Source organism: Squalius cephalus (genome assembly GCF_949319135.1).
Source record: "Squalius cephalus genome assembly, chromosome: 21".
In the NCBI taxonomy this organism is placed as follows: domain Eukaryota; kingdom Metazoa; phylum Chordata; class Actinopteri; order Cypriniformes; family Leuciscidae; genus Squalius; species Squalius cephalus.
In genome coordinates this window covers 25,489,835-25,510,774 of record NC_137142.1, presented here as the reverse complement: position 1 = coordinate 25,510,774, position 20,940 = coordinate 25,489,835, and the positions used below count along the sequence as shown (strand labels likewise).

General features: G+C 37.4%; 1 protein-coding gene across 1 annotated transcript; it reads right to left on the bottom strand.

The window, feature by feature from the left end:
* Positions 1-2,929: 2,929 nt before the first annotated feature.
* On the bottom strand, positions 2,930-20,804 carry rab11fip2 (RAB11 family interacting protein 2 (class I)). The gene is made up of 6 exons (XM_079855578.1): positions 20,598-20,804; positions 19,277-19,877; positions 13,700-14,109; positions 12,636-12,984; positions 10,608-10,704; positions 2,930-7,005 (listed from the first exon to the last, which is right to left on the bottom strand). Exons 2-6 carry the CDS (start codon positions 19,627-19,629, stop codon positions 6,775-6,777), a joined length of 1,440 nt encoding a protein of 479 aa, XP_079711704.1. The 5' UTR covers positions 19,630-19,877; positions 20,598-20,804; the 3' UTR covers positions 2,930-6,774.
* Positions 20,805-20,940: the final 136 nt, after the last annotated feature.

Sequence of the window (20,940 nt, the reverse complement as noted above, 5' to 3'; positions counted from 1 at the left end):
AGAATAATTTTTTGGGGGGTGATTATCCCTTTAAGGCGATTCCATACTTTTTTTGTCAGCTAAACCCCTTTGATTTGATTGAATTATTTTAATTATTCTCTGATGTTGGCTAATGGTCACATGATGTATTGTTTTATTTTTCATCAACTCACAAAACACCAGCAGTTCCCCCAAAAACCACCAGGGGTTCAAAATCCCCAGTTTGGGAAACCTCAAGTAATTCTTTGTAAAGAGACATAACTAGTCCTTCTGAAACCTACATCAGCTACAACCTGCTCAAGAAAACAATAAAATACAATAAAAATCTAAAGTTATAGTATGTGAATATTTGTTTTGTTTTCTTTGACATTGCAGCTGCATATATATATATATATATATATATGCTACTTATATTTGTTAAACCGAGTAATGTTGTTTAGAGTAAACTAAAGCGATGTGCTAAAGGTCAGGACTGAAGCCATATAGATGCACATAATCTTATACAGAACAGCATAAATATCCCAGCCCTTTTTTGTTGCGTAACAATCTGTGCTTTTTAATGAAAGTTCTGTAAATCTCTTGATAAATGAAGTCATTCCTTATTGCAGTTCTCTAAAAATGTTTGAAAATGTCCTTGTTTCTCCCACTTGCCCTGATCTCTTTTATAAACTTTATCAGCTTTGAATTTCTCTTTGCTTTCTCTTAGCTTTGGTTCAGGTCCTTACACCTCCTTTTCTTTTAATTGTCCTGTTATCTGATTTCCCCTCGTCCTGCACCTCAGGGTGTCATCTGGCCTTTGTTCACCTGATCCAGGACACGTGGCACCAATCAAGCACACAATGGAGCACACAATAGGGCCTGATGGGGGCCCATCCTTGCGCTGAGAGGCTCATTTGACACCTTGCCGCGTGCAGGTTTCCCCTATAAACCAAGTGCTTTGCCAGATTAGCTTACTGTTCTCTCCTAAAGCTTCAGAGCAGGGTGGAAGCCCGAGTGGAAGCTAACCTTGACATCTGGCTTATGTTAGGTCAGGTTCAGACACAGCTCGGGCCATAAGGAGGGGCCGACAGCCACCTATGCCTGTCATTTCCGAACAGCTCATCCATGTGTTGAGTTTCACTTGTCGAACATCTTGTCACAGAAATTGCTGCGGGTGTTTCTCTCTGAATGGACGTGTGCCGTGTGTCACCGATCCTGCGCCATGACGCCCATCCATTTTTAACACCAGCACAGATGAACTGTGGGTGGCCTCAACCTGCACGCGTGTTCCTGTAAACACACGCGCCGCCAGGTGAGCTCGAACCACGGCTGTCCGTCCTGTAATTTATGATCACAAGCAGGTGCTATCGCGTATCATATAAAACCCTGTCCTTATGGGCTTCAGATCGAAAGGGATGTGACGCGTGCCACGTCCACTGGACACTACACAAAACGAAACAGTATCTCGCAATGAATGTGTTGAAGTTATTGTTCCAATTAGAGCAGATGAAAATGAGACGTAAACCTACGCCAGGACATCTACAGCGTTAGTCATTGCTTATTCATGAAAAGTTAGCATAAAAAGATGCTCCTCATGTATTTTTTAGGATTATGTTGCATATTGCTGGCCGATATCAGAATACAATATACACTTGACTTGACCAAAAGAGGATCACATTTCTGATTCAGAGGGGGAAAACATTATGCTGTAATGAATGTAACTACTGGCTTTTAGACGTCCTTCAAAAAGGGTAATTAATGTATTACCAGTCTAAAATGATCCACAGTGCACCTCATTAAACATTACACCTTCCACCATCTGTGTCTAATGCTGCATAATCATTAACTTTAGTGGTACAAAGTGGAACATTTACAATGACCCCAGGAAGTATTTGGACACTTAATTCACATTTAAACATGCACATCATTGTTTTCCAGCATACCATAGAAACGTGTGAAAAAAGATTTATATATAGATTGTGGAATCATTAAGCGAGAATGGAAATATATCTAACTTGTAAAGCAAGACCACAAACTTTAAGAATTCACACATTTACATATTTATGTTATAATTTAGCTGTGTTAGACTTTTAACCTGTTTAAATACTCAGCAAAGGTCATTACATTTAACAAATAAACTTAAATAAAAGAATTAAAGCATTATTTTATTTTTTCGGCCAGACTTATGGACTATACTTTAGTGGTTTCCTATTCGCCTGTAAACCTTAAAAACTAAAACTAAACCGTTTGTGAACGAAAAAGCTCTCTGAATACTTTTAAGCATCTGTCTGGCACAGCACATTGTTTCTTACTGAATGAACTACTGGAAATCCTTGCTTTGAGAAGCGTTCGGTTTCAATGGGGAATTCTGTTCATCTACATCTCATTGCGTCTGAAAAAGCTCCATTTTCATCCAAATCGGAGACGTGGAGGACCCTGCTGATTGTAAAGGGGCCGGTCTTGTGAATGAAGAGCAATGATACTGCTCCTCAGAAGGAGGAGATGGTAAACAGCTTGAGTGGCACTTGCACATGCAGCCGTTCACATACACACACACTCCTGTTACTCATAAACAAATGAGGTGAGAAGTTTAACAAGCTACCTTGTCACTAAAGAGGCTATTTTATTTGTTTGGGCGGGCATGAGAATTTCCTTCCCATTAATTTCCCTGAAAGAAACAACATCCGTGAGGTTCGCAGTGTAATGCAAATAGAAAGCTAAAATCCCTCAGCTTGGAGAGATAATTGCAAAGCCTAATGAATTTTCATTTAACGGATATGTTGATGTGGACACCAGTGGCTTGCAGTATATTGAAATAAAGATACACACTGAATGCTGAATGCAGACTGATGCTTTTGTGGTGTAGAGCAATTGTTGTCAAATAATATTTGAGTTTACCCAGCTTGGAACGTGAAAATATGTTGTTCTACAAGCTTTTACACGTATATCAAAGCAATGAAAGACACGTCATGAAGTACAGGAGATTTATTGAAATGGGCTGTACCGTAATTTTCCCCCTTTTGTACGGTAGTCACATAGACAATACACTCAGCTCTCTCTTCTACACTCATTCATGCCGCATGCCAAGAATGCAAAGACAGACATGTTACTTCTGGATGAATCATCAATAACTACATCTACGCAAAATGTTTAACCACCCAACAGGAAAGTGGCTCGTTGAGAAAAGTTCTCAACTTGCCTATGATTTTTCTGAAACCAGAAGCAAATTCCTAGGGTAAAATTCTATATTCTAAGTAGTGTTATTTACACACTATTGGAAATTCAAGTTTTTGGAGGAGAATAAGTATTTTAAAGGAAGGAGTGTCTGAGTAGAAAGTAGTTTACATCAAATGGAAACATATATGATGTGGAATACTGAAAAACTGGTAACTTATTAGATATGATTGCAGCACCAGAGATTAATGAATATAAGACACCAAATGGAAAAGAAAAAAATTGATATTCAAATATTATTTTCCATTTTAACTTTGTGTAGATACTGTGGCTTTCATGTGTTTTAATTTGACGTTTGTCTTGCTACTATCCTTTGCTAAAATCACAAATATAATTTTTTTTTTTTTTACACTCAGATTTTTCAAGTCTCAAAGTTATGTAAATTCACCCTAAACCATCTGTTGGGAAATTGCAGGAAAATAGCAGCATACAAAAACATGATAACCTTAACACATTAAGCTTTAAGTAGCTATAAACATAGCTAAATAAACAACAATGAAAAGTTTAAAATCAAAGATCAACAGCCATGAGAGAATCAGAAAAAAAACACATTTTGTAAAACAAAAAGAAGGAAAAAATAGGCAGTCTAAACATTTAGACAATTAAATCAATGAATAGAACAAAAAAAAAAGTACTTATTAAAAAAACAAATGTGTCTTCTTGATAATCAACCACAGTGAAACCATACACAATGTGTCAACCATTATTCTGTAAATATGAGTGAAGGCAAACAATGTATAATTATCATTTCAGCTGTATATACTGTAAAAAGTGATAAAAGAAGTGCTAGATAATATCTACACAGGGTGATCAACACTGTTTGTGTGATTACAGACATTGCTGATTGGTCAAAATACATTCAGAGTACCACACGGATTTGCTCTGGAGAGAGATGCATAGCAGTTCCAGTTCAATGAGACAAAACGGAGAGGAGAAGGAAAGTGCTCGGCTGAATGTGAGAAAAATACAACAATGGAGGCAACACATCTTAACTGCCCAACAACAAGATCTACAGCAAATCTAGTTTTGAACCTTATTTGATCAAAAGCTCGAGAAGAAAATTAAAGCATATAATGCATAGAAGTCCAGATAAAAATTAAAAATAAATAAAAAAAAGGATAAGCTGAGATGGTGAGTTAGTAAGAGCAAACTGAATTATAACAAACTTTACTCTTCAGCTAATGACTTTCCTGAACTGAATCACATTCACTGGAACATTTTTGGCCGTTGACTAATATAATGCTGAAAAATCATAAATAAAAACGTAATTAAGCCCAGCGTATTATAACATATTTGTAAATAAACACGTCAACCCATTTATGCATATTAAAAAGGTTAAAAATTTAGCATGTACAGAAAACTATATTGAGAAAGAAAAAAAATTAACTAAAGACCAACTTCTTGCATAAACCTATTAACTAAAATCATTAGAAAAAAAAAAAACATAGGGCATTAAACTAGGGTTTTAATGTCAGCACTGTGTAACACTGCAAGTGGCACTGAATGCTTTTAACGTGAATCGTCAACTACACACATGTAAACCTCTCCAAATACATATTAAAGTGTAAGCAAATCAAACAAAACAATACAATCATTTATAACTTGAATACAACGCTTGCTCATTGTGACCCAATATAGTAATGATGTGACTTCCTTTCCAGCACAAATAACCAGCACAGTGTTTTACCATGTTAATAAGAAAAACTACATCTGGGAAGCTTTCTGCAGAGCTATATACAGAGAGTATACACTATTGTGTTTTCATCAAATAAACATAAAAAGGGGTATTATGGCCTAAAGAATTGCCCTGTATCAGTTTCGTTCTTCACATGAAGGGCTGTATTAAAACCGGTTATTTTACAGTTAAACTAAATTCATCATTCTAGTTTTCTCAAATGTACATTATTTAGTATCTGGTGCACACATGCACCACTGTTGTACAGTATTTCACTACACAGATGCTCCAGGCCAGCTTATCAGCCTAAGGTGCGAAAAAGATGCTCAGTTACCAAGACCTACAGCCAATGTCATTTTCTCACCAGATATGTACTAAACATGGTAGAAGATAAGAAAATGGAATTGGAAAAGTAGTACAATGTCAGAGTACTGCCTTGAAACTATAAAGCAATCTGTAAACAACTGTTCTTTAGCAAGGTTTTTTCAACATTGCTCATAATTGTTTTGTAAGAAACATGCTTTACATTGTAATAAATCAAACCGACTGAAATGTTTGTATAAAGAGGCCTTTTGAACTAAAGACTTATTCAGACTTCCCAAATGAATCAGTTATTTGCTGTGGTTTCAATTTTGCTCTGTTAAAGTTAGAAATTAAGTTCAAATAGCTAAAAGAAGTTAATACGTCTTTGCTCGATTGACTGACCGACTGACTGGCTTAACTTAAGTTTAATCAGAAACCGTCAACACTTTGGTGTAGTCAACTGTAGGCAGTCCACAGGTTTTGACAGTCCTGCAGTATACTGAAGATATGGAGCATCAGTGCAACAGTATGACACTCCGAATAAAGTCTTTGGAGACTGGATGCTCATTTCTACACTCCTGTTGTCACTATACATCAGAGGCAGTTTGTTTCTTGGACTTGTGTTAGTAAAGTTGCTTGTAAAGTGAACAGTGTTATTCACATACACATTTTGCTCATTACAATCAAGCTCAAAATAAATAATTATAATTAGTAGTGTACCAGTCTATTATTTCATAGATGTATGCTCTGAAAAAGTACCAAAAGGTTTCATTACCAACATTCAGCAACTAACGTATCAATATGGCACCAAACACATGCCAATATCATGAGTCTGATCACTATTTGTCTACAGTGTAAACACCATCAAGAGCGATAGGAGAGTTACCCTGTCAAACCCAACCTGGTCTTTCAGTAAACCAATCCGCCTTGGTGCTAAAACATCCAAACATTCACTTCTATGTCACGTGGTGCCATCAATCCAAGTGTTTCCTTGCCTCACCACATATGTGTGTAGGACAAACGTGTACATTGATCTGGTACAGCTTTTGCAGTGTGAATTCAGTCACAGCAAATTCACTGAATTCAATCACAGCAAAGGCCTCATATGGATAGTCCATCCCAGTGATAACTACAAAACACAGTACTACTAAGAGTATTAAGTGCTGAATTATGTTATACTGACTGAATTCAAAGAAAAAGTCAACTTAAACACAGTTATTTTCGGTGCAAACATAACATTGGTCTCCTCGCACGAAAACGCCGCTCTAAACTATAAATGGCAGCTTGTGAATATTTTCAAAAATGGTTCCATTCACAAGTATCAGTGAACAGCTCACAGGATTCTTTAAAAAAAAAAAAAAAAAATTCGAAATAAAGTTATGGAAAAATCGAAAAAGGCCATTTGGCATCTCCACATTTAGTGCCCGTCTTTCTTCACAATATATCCGGTTGTTCTTGCAAACCTAGACTAACGGAATGAAATGTGTCCGTGTGTGAAAGAATACACTTGCGTTCTGTCACAAGTTACCAACATTGCCGTATCCTTATATAAGAAATATATATTTTGCCAGAAATCTTAAGTTACAATACGCTTCTGAGATCTTTTACTTCTTTGAGATCTTCCCAGCTTTTCTCTTGGGCTCATAGGGTGTTCTCAGGATGCTGGGCGTCTCTTCCATTACCCTGACCAGCAGGTTATCAATGTAGTCCTCCAGCTCCCGAATATGAGCATCTTTCTTTCTTACCACCTCTTTCTGCTTGATGAGCTCTTGCACAACTTCCTCAAAGGAGAGATTGCTGTAGGCCGCCATATTCGCATGCAGATGTGCAGGCTCCTATGCGAGAGGAAGAACAGATGACATATGATTGTTAAATGTACCATGTATTAAATACATTTAGAAAATACTACTGGATTGCTCATAGAATGCTGAGAATTCAAACTGTTCTCTGAAGTGCGTAAATCAATCGTGCATCTTTTGACCTATAATTTGATATTTTTGCTAAATTTCCAACATGAAACAATATGTTAATTTAAACAATTCACCCTGGTTTGTAAATGGACAAGTGGATAAGCAATAATGCCATATACAGTAGTAGTTGGACAAAGTAAACTAGACAAAAAAAAAAAAAAAGTGTAAAAGATAAGAGTGAAATAAACATGTTGATGTTTCCTTCAAAATAGAACTCACTTGATAAATGAGCTTTTATTAAAGGTGTTGCTCTAAACGTTCAAGCCTCAGTTCTCTGAAGCAGAGTGATTATGTGTTGACATGAGAAGTGTCTGCATCTGACTTAACCATGATATTGAGGGACCAGCAATTTAGAAACATTTGCTCATCTGCTATCATGCGTCTGACAAATTCACACTTTTTGCTGTCAAGGTGAAAACAAGCACTAAATGCAGTCAGTTGATAAAATCTCCCAAAGAGCTTATCCATTTTACTGTTGTCAAAATATGAGTCAATGTCTCTCAGTCCTGCTTAATTACTGATGCTTAGATAATTACAATAAAACTGCCACCCAAAATCAACATCAACACAACAGGACACAGACCTGTAATTCATCTAATTACCAAACAATCCAAATAGCTCCAGAAATGAAGTACTCGTACCAAATCTACTCTGATAAGGTTATCTGGGTGTTTAAGGAAATGAAACTTACGCCCTAGATAGATTTTTGATGCAAATTATTATAATAAATGAATATATTAGGTCATTAAATAGGCTAAAGTTTTTAACTGGGACGTTTTAAATAACATTGCTTTGGTTAGTTCAATGGTGATTAGTATGGAAGCTTGTTTCCGCCACTGAATAAAAAATAAAAAAGGTAATTGCATTCTTTTATCTCACAATTCAGACTTTTTATCTCGCAATTCAGATTTTTTTCTAAGAATTGCGTAATATTAAGTTGCAGTTGCATGTTATAAAGTCAGATTTGCGATTCTGACTTTAGGCTACTCCTCGCAATTGCGAGTTTATATCCTGCAATTCTGACTTTATAACTTGCAATTGCAAGAGAAAAAGTCAGAATTGCAAGAAAAGAATTGCAAAATATAAATTTCCAATTGCGAGAAAAAATTTAGAATTGCGATTCTAACTATTTCTCGCAATTCTGACTTTTTTTGTTGCAATTGCAAGTTTATTTATCGCATTTGTGAGAAAAAAGTCTGAATTGCGAGAGAAAAAAACTGAATTGTGAGATAAAAGGCGCAATTATCTTTTCAATTTTTTTATTACATGGTGGAAACAAGATTACATAGATTAGGACTAGGCGACATACTACAGTAAGTACAGAAAAAGTTTCAAAATCATAAAATGTTTAATGAGTAGAATACAGTATAATTCTAGTTTCCTCTAACGTTTTATTTTCCTTCATAAAATATTTTCACCACATTTATTCATATGCACCAAAATTGCCTCAAATTTGGCTATTAGAGTAGTTAAAGTGAAAATTAAATTTACTTTCTCAAATTTAAAACCTCCACAAACAATCTAACACTTTTTACAGCCTTAAATTTTGAAAAGTGAATTAAACACATTTGATTATTTTATGGGTAGCCATGTGTGATGATAAATATAATTAAAATATTAAAACCTGTATAAATGATCTGTGTTTATAGTATGTATAATATTAAATGTAAGACTAATACATTGCACTTGTTAGGAAATAACAATATGCAGGAACAAGCCTCTACACTTTTAACCTGAAGCCTCAGAGTCTGAACTGCTTCTGGGTTTGAACTTGATCCACCATATCGGACAGATGTTTATACATGTGACACTTTGATTATGATTATCCTCCTTAGATTACGGTAATGAAAACAAAACATTCCTTCTCTTTTTCCCTGAGGAAACAGCAGAACAAATTTGACTCCATAAAACTGCCATTCTAGAAACTAATGCAAAAATACAGTGGCCCTAAAAAGCATTTAGACGCGTAAATCAAAATGTGAATGTCATTGCATTAGATAACAAAATAGAAAACCAAGTAGCATTTATTTTAAAGGGAAAAAGTACACTTAAAGTACAGTTAAAAAAGGTACACTTTCCAAGAAAAACATTTGCAGAATGAATCGACTGTAAAAAAAAAAAAAGAAAGAAAGAAACAAAAAGAAATATATATCGCTCAAAATTAAGGAATTTGGATGCTTTATTGTTTCTGGTAGTGGAGTATTTAGTTAATGTGATGAACTACACCTGTAGTGAACTTATACATCCACTAAAAGTCATAATTATTTCATAGCAGGTTCATTATTTGTTTGATGCCACTTGCATGCAATAAAATTCAAACATTTTTAGGTGTGCTTGTTGAGTTGTATGTTTGGTAATGCAGGTCAACAGACAACACAGGCCAAAACAACACTTTCTGGCACATACAGAAAAGCAAACCCTGAATCAAAGGAAGATTTAGAGAAAGAGATGCTGCGTGAATTGCAAAAACACCAGGGCACAAGCTAGTGGGTGCAGGAAAAGAGCCCAGGAAATGACCATGAACTGGCAAGCAGCTGATGAGCAGATTTAGGCAATCAGGAGTGTGGGAGAGATAAGACTTCCACTTGGCATTCTTCAGTTGTCTCATTATGGGCACTAATGAGGGCCTTTGCGTTGAAAATCTAAAACTCCAAGTCCTTTGAAATGCCTCGGCCGACTCTCCCACCCCCCACCCCCCATCCTTTAATTAAGGCCTTAGAGTGCCAGAGACACTATTTCACGGATGCAGTGTTAACATAACCTCAAAAATGGGTGAGGAAAGCCATTTTCAGCAACGCGTCTCCAGTTTCAACATCACTTCAGCAGCTATTCTCACACAGCAGACAAGCAAACGTCGCGTTACTCTGCGCTGGACATGATGACGATCACAATCAGTATAATTATGACAAAGTGAGAGAGGGCTCCTTTCCACGTTTAACACTGACCGTGGTTTGACCTACAGTGTAAAATTAGACCAGTGACAAATTGCGTATTATTAATGATTAGATTTCCAATTATTGAGTGAGAGAACATACTGTCCAAGATGGTTCACTAACGAAATGGAAGCGCACTAATAACATCACACTACTTCAAATTACATGCAGATCAAAGACGATGACCACCCATTTCAGCTGTTAATTAGATAAATGGGCCTCCAAGCAGAGCGCCACAAGTGATACTCAGTCAGAGATCAGCATCATCAACTTCCATGTATAATAGGGCTGCAATAAATGACCAATTAAAACTTTGGGCAACTTTGGAAAACTTGTGAGAAATGTGGTCAAGCTGTGTCTGGACAGATTGGAGAGTGACAATGTGAAAATACACCCTTGTTTACCAATGCGTAGAAATAGAAAATAATATTCTTACATTTAGTGTGGTCACATGTAATTCAACTTTATTTGTATGACAATAGTGTAAAGCATAAAAGAAATGGAGTGTGCAATATTTCTTTTGAATGAACTTACCTGTTCTCTTGCATGTTTCATGCCATGCTTCTTCTCTGGAGAGTTTTTGAATCTCTGAGTAAGGTCCTCATTACTAGTGGGATTTCTCATGTTGTCACTGTTAAACAGAAAAAAATAGAAAAATGTCAGAGATCAAATTTTACTCCAATAAATGTGTAAATTGTGTTCCAAAACACCTGGTAATATGCATGCTAATAAACAACTGGTTAATAGTGAGAATTGGACCCTGAACTAAAGTGTTACCTGCCTTTTTTATCTTACAAGAAAGTCCTTACCTATCAATACTGGTGAAATCTTGCTCAACACCAACAAGTACTGTCATAAAACACATCAAATCCTTTAACGCAACTGCCACTTGCCAGCAAAAGTTCGACATCATTTTTGAATTGACCTTTATGAAGTGACAAACAGGGGGTCAGGAAATGGTTTGACGCCCCCTCACACGCAAACAGCCAGTCTACTTTTCATTTCCTAACAATTGGTCACTAACCACAACAAAGGCTTTGCAGCCAGTAAGTTACGGCTCGCACAGTTGGGGTGGGCGGTACGACCAAAATCGTATATCACAGTATGAGCAATTTTATACCACAGTAACGGTGTATGTCTTAATTTCCTTATTTGTTTTAAACATTTAAAATCTTAGGGTCAGTAAGATTTTTAAAAAAAATGTTTTTAGATTTTTTTGAATCTATCTATCTATCTATCTATCTATCTATCTATCTATCTATCTATCTATCTATCTATCTATATAAGAAACTTTTCTTATTATTATAGTTGAAAAAAGTTGTTCTGCTTAATATTTTTGTGGAAACCATTATGCATCTGTTTTTTGAATTTCAAGGATGAAAACTGACAGTAAATCTGACACCACCATTACTGTTTGTATCACCGTGTATACAATCTGAAATTCAGATATGGTAATAGAGGTTTTGTTTCCGACACATGTTGTAAGCTATAGACCAATCACAACAGACTGGGCCATCAGAGCAGAATATGCTCTCGGAAAGGAGGAGAGTAGAGAGACTGGATCATTGATCAAGCCGTTTCAGACACTGTGAGAAAAGAGGTGATTCTGCAATCTATATTATGAGAAAATCAGTGTTTTTGACCTTGGATACATGTAAACCTATTGTAGGAGACATCCAACACAAAATTAGGAACCTTTAATATAGCATCATAGGTGCACTCAAGACCCCGCCCCCACCCTCACCCTCCCTTATGATTAAAAAAAAAAAAAACCTTAACAGGAAATTAGGAAATTTAACCGGTTGACACATTATTTCCACCCATGCCACAACAGTCAAACACCATTGCAACTTGCAGGAAAATAAAAATGACTTTAAACTTACATGGGAGTACAGTTATGAGTAATGGTCCGATCCTTTAATGATAAAAACTTGTAAATGGATGGGATAGATTAAGGATGCTGGTTGTAAAAAGTCAGTTAATGTATAAGGTTGGAAAGATCACAGATATATTTGTACACTAGACAACATTAAGCATGTTTGTTAAATGTCTTTTCAGCTAACCTGTGACCCCTGGAAGACCTCTGATTTAAGATGCGAGAGTAATCTGAGAGGATGAGCGGCCTGGTAGGCTACGGGCAGATAAATTGTTAATTGAATGGTCTATCTCTCATTCAGATCTCATTACTGTGACTTGGTCAGGCCCCTGTAGTCTGGATTGGGCCTAATGACATCGATAAGGTCTTCCTAATGACAGACTTTCTCTGCTAAACATTAAGTGCTTGACTGTCCTCACCCAACTCTCCTGACAAAAGAGCAGAAGTTGGGAATGTACTGGAAGACAGCCATTCAGCAATTATTTTAATATAATATATAATACTATCATAAATTATAGCACTACATATAATACTTACATATTTATTAGATTAATCTATTTATTTTTCCTCATTGAACAGTATGGTGTCAAAAAAAGATAGTAATGGCATTTGACCTCAAGTAACTATAATGAAAGCTTGATAAACAAATTTAAGACAAAAACAAAATGGCTAAAAACAAATTGTACCTGGATCTGTAATGTGAGATGAAAGGGTTGGTTTCACTTGAGGTTTCATTGGTAAAGGGGTTTGGAGATCGCAGGTCTCCAGAGCTTCCGGTCCGTGCTCCAGTGGCCGCTTTCTTTCCTTCCTTCTTCCCAGTCACTCTGCCCAGAAGACTGACCTTCTCCTTCTTCTCTCTCTTCTCTGCCCCCCACATCATCCCCTGATCTCCCTCGAAGGGATTGTGGTTGCGAGGGAGAGTGGCGAACTTCTGGGGCATGTTGTCTCCGATGTCGGAAAAGGGGTCACATGGCACGTCGCTGTTTGGGACACCATATCCATCGCTCTGAGAGTGTCGGTGAGAGGCAGCGCCCCCTACGGATGAGAAAGACAATGTTTTCTTTAGCATTTCTCCATAAAGTGCAGCTGGGATGACATATTTGTGTAGTCCAAAACCCAAAAACAATTTAGTATTTTAGCACTTTGGTTAAACGCATGAAATTAGGTCTGTGGAGAACAAGCTCATGAAATGCTCACGTTTTGTTCTACGACGTAAAATACATAAGTAATACCCCTTGTGATTTTTATTTTAAGCAGAAGGTGGTTGCTAACAAGTGGCTAAATGGGACCTACAGAAGTTGTCGGGACATTAAACAACACACTGAACAGGTAATCTCATCTACTTACTAGTCCACTTTTACAGCCTTACTGTGTTTATAATCCTGCTCTTGCAAACTATTCAAATTTCTAACTCAAACTTTCAGTGTAAATATTTTTTTTTTAAATAAAGACAGAAAGAGTTGTCAGAAGCTTAGTGACGGTGATGTAAAAGTCTAGTGGCTATACTGAAGTTAATTTAAAGACTATGTTTAGCTTTTCACTTATGGTGGTTTACGCTGGTTGTTCATTTGTGAAGGTGAACAATACGTTTAAGAATCATAAACTTGTGTTGGTCACAGAGTAAACAATACCTTTTGCTGCTAATATCACACAATAATTAAACGCATGAAAAAAGAAAATATAAAAGAATAAAATTGCTGTACTGAGCACAGTGAACTATTTGAGCAGACCATGTACTCTATGTCCTCACCTTTCTCCTCAATTGAGTTCATAGAGTCGAGTTTAGGCCTGAAGTGAGTTCCTATCAGATCAGACATGGAGTGAGCAGCAGAAAGTTTCTGCGTCCCAGTGAGCAGCGAACGTTTTGGCTTGGGTTCAGGTGCAGCCTGAGGGTGCGGTTGCGGGTGCTGGTCTGGCAGAGAATCAGTCTCGCTCCGTCCTGAGCGTGGAAGGATGGCAGAAGATGTGTCTGAAAAGGCACCGTCGTGCTTGCGACCCTTCATCTTTTCCTTGAGCTTGGAGAACGGCGATCTGGGTTTGTCTCTCATCGACAAATCGAACATGCTGGCAGTCATGTTGTTCCGCATGAACTGGATGCTAACTTGAATCTTGCCCCTGTCTTTCCTCTTCTTACCTGGCCGTGAGTCTAGATTGTACCAGCTGACAAGAGAGAGACAGGAAGTATGAGGCATATGGCTAAATGTTATCAATAAAACTGTCTGAAATACAGAAAACATTGAAAAAAGACAAATTAACTGACAGAGTAGATACACTGTGTCACTTTGGACTGGGCTATGTGTAACAGACAAAGGCCAGTGAGAGCTGTGTATGTAAACCTCACTCCCCTGGCCTAAAGAGGCGTGTTAGCGACTGATGCTAGCGGCTGCGGTCTTTATTGTTCTCGTTAGCGCGTCCACCTCTCACGCCGGAGACCCGGTTCGAATACCGCTCGGAGCAGGTCGAGTACGACCGGTTACATTTTGTGCCCTGACTCAGATGGGAGTGAGGTTTAGGGGAGTAGCCTAATTGTAACGGATGTAGGCCAGTAAGAGCTGTGCGTGTAAACCTCAGTCGCCTGTCCTCAAGAGGCACACACGCGGCTGCAGTCTTTAGCGACCTTGTTAGCGTGCTCGCCTCCCACGTCAGAGACCACGGTTCAAATCTCACTCGGAGCGGGTTGAGTAGGACCGGTTACATGTGCATATTCAATCATGCTCTTCTTATCAATACATAAATGTAATGTATTAGAAAGTATTTCACATTATCCATAAAAAATGTTTAAACTGAGTAAATGATAAAAAGAATAAATCTATTTTCCAGCTAACACAGCACTATTCATCCAAAAACTCAATTAGTGAAGTTGACTAGTTGTACTAGATTTATTTTTTTTAATCGTTGTCTCACATGCATGGTTGGCCTCTTAGGTGTTATTGGAAACGGCTAGGCTGGTGTTACATGCGCCAGTAATTTGCAGATGTTCTAGTGTACTTTCACAGCTTGATAAAAACAAACAGCAGAAAACCACACACTCTTTCACTTCTCCTTTTCAGTGAAACCCCCCTGGTGGTAAGACTCTCTTTCAGGCTTTGCTCTGTATGTATAATTCATACAAAAACGACATGGGGGCAATGTGTTTGTCTGGCCAGAAACCCAATTTCACTTCACAAAAATCCACAGCATAGTCCATTTAGTCAATTTGAAAGCCTTCCCCCTTCCTGAGAATGCATATTATAGCAAGGATAAACATAATTCCCTGGTAACTGCAAAGGTTTGGGCCACATAAAGAATGTGAAGTAATACGCCCCCATCTAGGCCATTCCCCGGCTCCTGTTTATTTAACCTCTTGCTCTTTTTTTCTGCTGGAAGTAATGTGATTGATGCTGTAACTGTGTGAAAAGGAGGTGGCATTTGCACAAATCTGGCCTTTGTTCATTGATGCTCACACCGGTATTTGGAGATTATGAAATGGACAATATTTCAGCAGAGCTGCGTGATGCTCCTGCGATATAAAACACTTGGAGCAGGATTATTCATTTAGAAATGATCATCGTGAACACTTAATGTAGGTACAATACTAGACAGAGATTTGGCCAGAGTGTTCAATGAGTGAATTATACAATACATCATCTTACACCTGCATAGGCAAACATATTGTGGCAAAGCATATTTCAAAAGATATTAGAGATTTTTTTATTAGTCAGTGTTGGATATTTGTAGGCCGATATTGTATATTTATTATTTATTGTGCATGCTCATTTTCCCTATTTTTTTAGATGCCCTTTTGCCATCATTTAACACTCAGAAAGTTAATTATTAAAAACACTAATAATTATCTCTTTATACAATTTAACAAATAATTAATGATTGTGAACAAATTATGTGAGATTTTTTTAAACAATAACAGATACAGATTAACTGTATAATTTAAGTAATTTTCTTATGTAAATTTATTATTAGACATTTTTGAGGTGGGAAAGTTGTAATCATTCTATATTTTGTGTTGTTCCTTTGGATAGTACAACTATTTTTTCCATCCATTTTTCATACTGTACATTATAATGGTGCGATGTCTAGACTCACTTGTGTTTAAATTGACTGATTTTAGTATTTGATCATTTATTAAGACAAAATGTTATAGAATTTTAATTTTGGACTAACATGAAAATAATTATTGGTTTATCGGTATTATATCTGTGCACCCATATTCAACTGAAAAAGGAATAAAACCTGATAGACTGTGTTGAATGGGATTGAATATTTTTGTACAAACATAGTTTGGGCCCTTTTTTTTTACCTCAGCACTGATTAAAAAGACACTCTGTACACTCATAAACCAGCCCTGCAGAAATGTAGTTCGACACTTCCACCCTAGACACAGTTCTTTCATGCAAACACTACTGTAAACACTCCTTCAGTATCGGAACACGGTTCCCTCTGGGGTCGTCACAGGCTGCCATCTTGCTGAGTGCTCTTCTTCCTTCATGGCACAGCTAGTGAATGGTGATTATGTTTCTTTCCAAGACCATCCACACACTGGGGAGCTTGTAGATCCGAGGGAAGAGGGTTTACCTGGTCTCAGGCCCAGTAAGGGAGCTCTGATCTGGGCATGTGGAGAGCCAGCCAGCCCCTGTTCTTCACATGGGAGTCAAGGCCAAGATAAATCTTCCTCTGCCTGGAACCACAATACTCCCACTCTGCGAGGGCCGCTGGGAACCAGCGTACAATCAACAAACACAGGTGTGCGATAATTAGGGTCTGTCGACTCCAATGTCGAAACGGACTCTTGTACCCTAGCGTCAGTTAGTAGGAAACCTTTGCATGAACAGAGTCATTGGGGACTGCTAACCCTGAGAGTCAATGGGATGCAAGGTTGGTAGAGTGATTTGTGCCACGAGTGTCAAAAATGATCTCAGCAATCAGTTACAGTACATAACTCCCTCCCAAGGGTGTGACACCATAGTATCATTGAATACAGGCACTGATTGTGACATACCGACAATAATTATAAGCTTGGAGGAACTGTTGAAATATCCAAGAGAGTAAGGATGCATCTATATTAATATTCTAGCAGATACCAATAAGCTAATAATTATGCTGTGTTCCATTTACCTCGGAGGAGGGATGTCATAGCTGGGAATGATGTCACACCCTAGTTAAAATGGACTACTAAGATGAAAAACTAAGCTGGATGCATCCAAGCAATCTATGTTGTGCTTTTTTTTTTGCACAGATAATCCCAAAGTATCATGCCCACAAATAGAATTTGGTTAGTACCAACAAGAACAATCCTCCATAGGCTAGACCATCCAATTTATGGTCAAATTTGCCCATTGGCTTCTGTCCATCATGGCCTCCTAATCATCCCCATATATACTGATTGGCTTCATCACTCTGTGTCCTCTCCACCAATAAGCTGGTGTGTGGTGAGCGTTCTGGCGCAATATGGCTACCATTGCATCATCCAGGTGGATGCTGCACATTGGTGGTGGTGGAGAAGATTCCCCCTTCTATATGTAAAGCGCTTTGAGTACCTAGAAAAGCGCTATATAAATGTAACGAATTATTATTATTATAATTTAAGGCGTGGCCTTTGAAGTCTGCGTCCTTCGAAGGATGAGGCCTCTGAATTGGGACACAGCATATATTACAACTGATTTGCTATGGTTGATGCGCAGAGCAGCCATACTGAATTCTGAAGTCAGGGTTGTTGCGCTTCCCCAGAGTTTCCCCATCGCAACTCTGACTTGAGGGGGTGTTCCATTTAAAAGTTCCTACTGGGAACCGGGACTTTCCCACTTCCCAAAGACAAATGGAATGCAACATTATTTTTCATATTATGGCCAATAACTGCAGTTAATAAAATCCTACACTATTTAGATTTTCTATTGAGAAGTTACATCAATCATTTTAAATTCTACAATCATCAACAGATCTCCAGTGCAAAACATACACTTTACTAACTTACATGTAGATAAAAGCAAATAGTAATATTTTAAAAACTACATTTTGTAATTTCTGTCATTTTCTGCATTCAATAACGTGAGGTATGCAGCACTGCCTTTTCTACTTCAACCAGCCATACCAGCTTCCTTCTTCCCATAACATCTAACCTCGTTACAAGGAGGAAGTCAGAAGATAGAAGAACATAAAAGTTTCTTTAAAGAGAATACGGTCACCACTGCCTGACAAGAAGAAAGGAAAATATAACAGCATGCAGGATAATCATCCTCACTAAACCGGTTCATCCGCCATGGGATTGTGACTCAAAACTGCCGTTAAAAGAAGTCAAATGGCCTTTATCTGAGTTGCATACCAGAACAAAATGGCCTACATGAGATGGTTGCCCTTCCATAGTATTGAACAGCAATGGCATGTCCAAAGACATTTAAAACTCAGATAACAGGTTTCAAAAACAAAGACATAATTACACTAAAGTTCAATGTCAGCAACGTGGAGTTAAAGTTACAGGAGTTAAAAATAGCCCAGGCCATTTCAAAACCTTTTATTCTGTTATTCTTTGAGTACTATTGGCTTCAAAATGCAGGCAAGCATTAAACACTAGGGTCTATGTAGGCTGATATTTCAGAGCCAGACCTTGAGGTCTGCTCTTATGATAACAGTAATCAGTCAACAGCTATCACATGTGACCTACAAATATTCAAAACAATTATAAAATCTAAATGAGAAAAAAAGGCCAGTGATTTCAAAAGAATTGTAAAGATTGTGTAAATACAGTAGTGACGATCACTGGTACCATAAAAAGATTTGCATGTTGGGATTGGAACATTAAAGTGTATTGTTTAAACACCATTCATAGTCACTAACTTCACTGTGATACTAAAAGAGGACAAAGCTTTAGTATCAGGTTCCTCTTTTAAGTTGCACTTCTGCTTATGGACCCTTTTCCTGGACTGTGATGGCCCCACCTTTATCAACATCTAGTAGTTTTTCATCGTAATAAAAAACAAATTTTTTTTAATTAATGTATATGCTATAGTTTGTTTTATTACATTAGTAGTAAATTAACGCTGCTGTGGGGGTATTTATAATACAACGGCTGAGAGAGGGACGGCAAAAGTAGCATGCAAAAGCTTTCATGTTTTTTTTTTCTTTTGCCATTAGAGCAAATGGGAATACAAAAATTATATTTGCTGTTGTCTCCCATTCACCACTATAAAAGTTTACCCAACTATGAAGACATCCGCTTCTGAGAACCTTGGAAATGTGAAAAGGCTCCATTTGAAAGAATATGTTTGTATAGTTCTACGAGGCTTTTGCATTAATAAGTTAAAAGATCTGGCATCAATGAATGAAATAGCCCACTTACTCAGTTTTCCGTCGTTCCTTGTTGTCAAATATCTCATTTAAGTTGATGAGTTTTTGGCCCAGAAATTTATCCAATCCAACCAGGGACCTGTGCATCACTGTGAGGCACAGCTCATAAACCTCTGGATTGCTCTCCATCAGCAGCCCTGGCAGTTCAAATGAAGCCTCTTCCTTCCACACCGGGCTGAGGGTCTTCTCTGCCACTGATGTGGAGTACTTCTCTCTGCCCAGCTGGATGATAGTGTAGGCATCGTTGGTGCCATTCTTGCCCTTTGGTTGCAGGTCTGTGGCTTGGAGAACAGTGGCTTGGACATGAGTTGGAAACCACTTCTGCGACTGTTCGCCCAATGACATGATGACTTCAAGTGTAAAACTATGGATTTTGGTGTGTGAAATGATAAAGTGTAGTAGCTACTTCAATTTGGCCGTGGCATTTTGTTTAGCTTCTAATCACAGTAAATGAGTGACCAAGAGGTGATAAAAGTTGAAAGTTATGTTTAACAGCGTGGGAAGAACATAATTTGTAATTACAAACGTTGTGTCTATTAACATACGTGTCTACAAAACACTCCACACATTGACCCCGCTCCAACTCAGGTCACCTAAAAAGACAAAAAAACAGAAAACTAAATATCAAACTTAAATTCATATTACAATACAAATAACATCAAAATTAAAATTTTGACTTAAACGAATGACTTTAACAATACAAAAAACAGTTAAAATTACTTTTTTTTTTTTTTACTATATGCATCTCAAACGTATATATATTATTATCATATGTATTTTTTATTACATTGTGCACATGAATTTATTGTGGTAATCAAATTTACTTGCATCCAAAATAATAGTTGCCCTATGTCCTGTCAACCAAATGTTAAACGTAGGCTATAGGAAACGTTGTCATTCAGAAAAGATATATAGTACATATAGGCTACTAACATATGAGTCATTCTAAACAAATACCATTAATGTAGATGAATAGGTTGTTTTATACTGTATATGAAATTAAATAAGAAAAAAAACTGCAGTTTCAAATAAGTTCTTTGTTCAGTTCTCTCACATTCATTTTTTTTAATCAAGACCTGAAATTTTACATTAAGGATTTTTTTTTCATATAGATTTACAACTTCAAATTTCAATTTACAATTGGTGTTCATGGGTTAAATTGGTTACTGACCAAGTAGGCTACTTCGCGGTCTTCCCTTATGTGATTCAATCAGACATGGTACAAAACCACTGAAGCATTACAGCTAGTTTTATTATTAGCCACAGTTACTGCTTCTTCTGTCAAACATACAGCACAAAGCTCTGATAATTACCTCTGAAGCATCTTTCCTCGAGCACAGCTCGCGACGCCACTGCATGTGGGATGACTGCTTAAGCGAACCGGCATCAATTCTCTACATCTGTGGTGGATGGAAATTAATAAATTGCTTTAGTCGACACTAATTCATCTCAAACAAATATGTGTGGTATTCCACATCAGCCTTGTACTCGACTTCCTAGTTCCTCATTTCCGCTGATGCGGTCACGGGTCGAAGTGGAAACTCCTCCTCTGTTGCCGTAGAAACACAGGATTTGATCAGCGCGCGCCTGGCGCTGTTCCTGGGATTCGAATGACTGGGAGGATTATTAGACTTTCGAGCATTTCGGTATTTTTTT

Coding starts and splice junctions, on each gene's coding strand:
- rab11fip2 (XM_079855578.1), bottom strand. CDS start 19,629: ATGTCATTGGGCGAACAGTCGCAGAAGTGGTTTCCAACTCATGTCCAA. Junction 10,705..12,635: donor ATCTCACATTACAGATCCAG/GTACAATTTGTT, acceptor TCTGTTTAACAG/TGACAACATGAGAAATCCCA. Junction 7,006..10,607: donor TGAAACATGCAAGAGAACAG/GTAAGTTCATTC, acceptor CCTCTCGCATAG/GAGCCTGCACATCTGCATGC.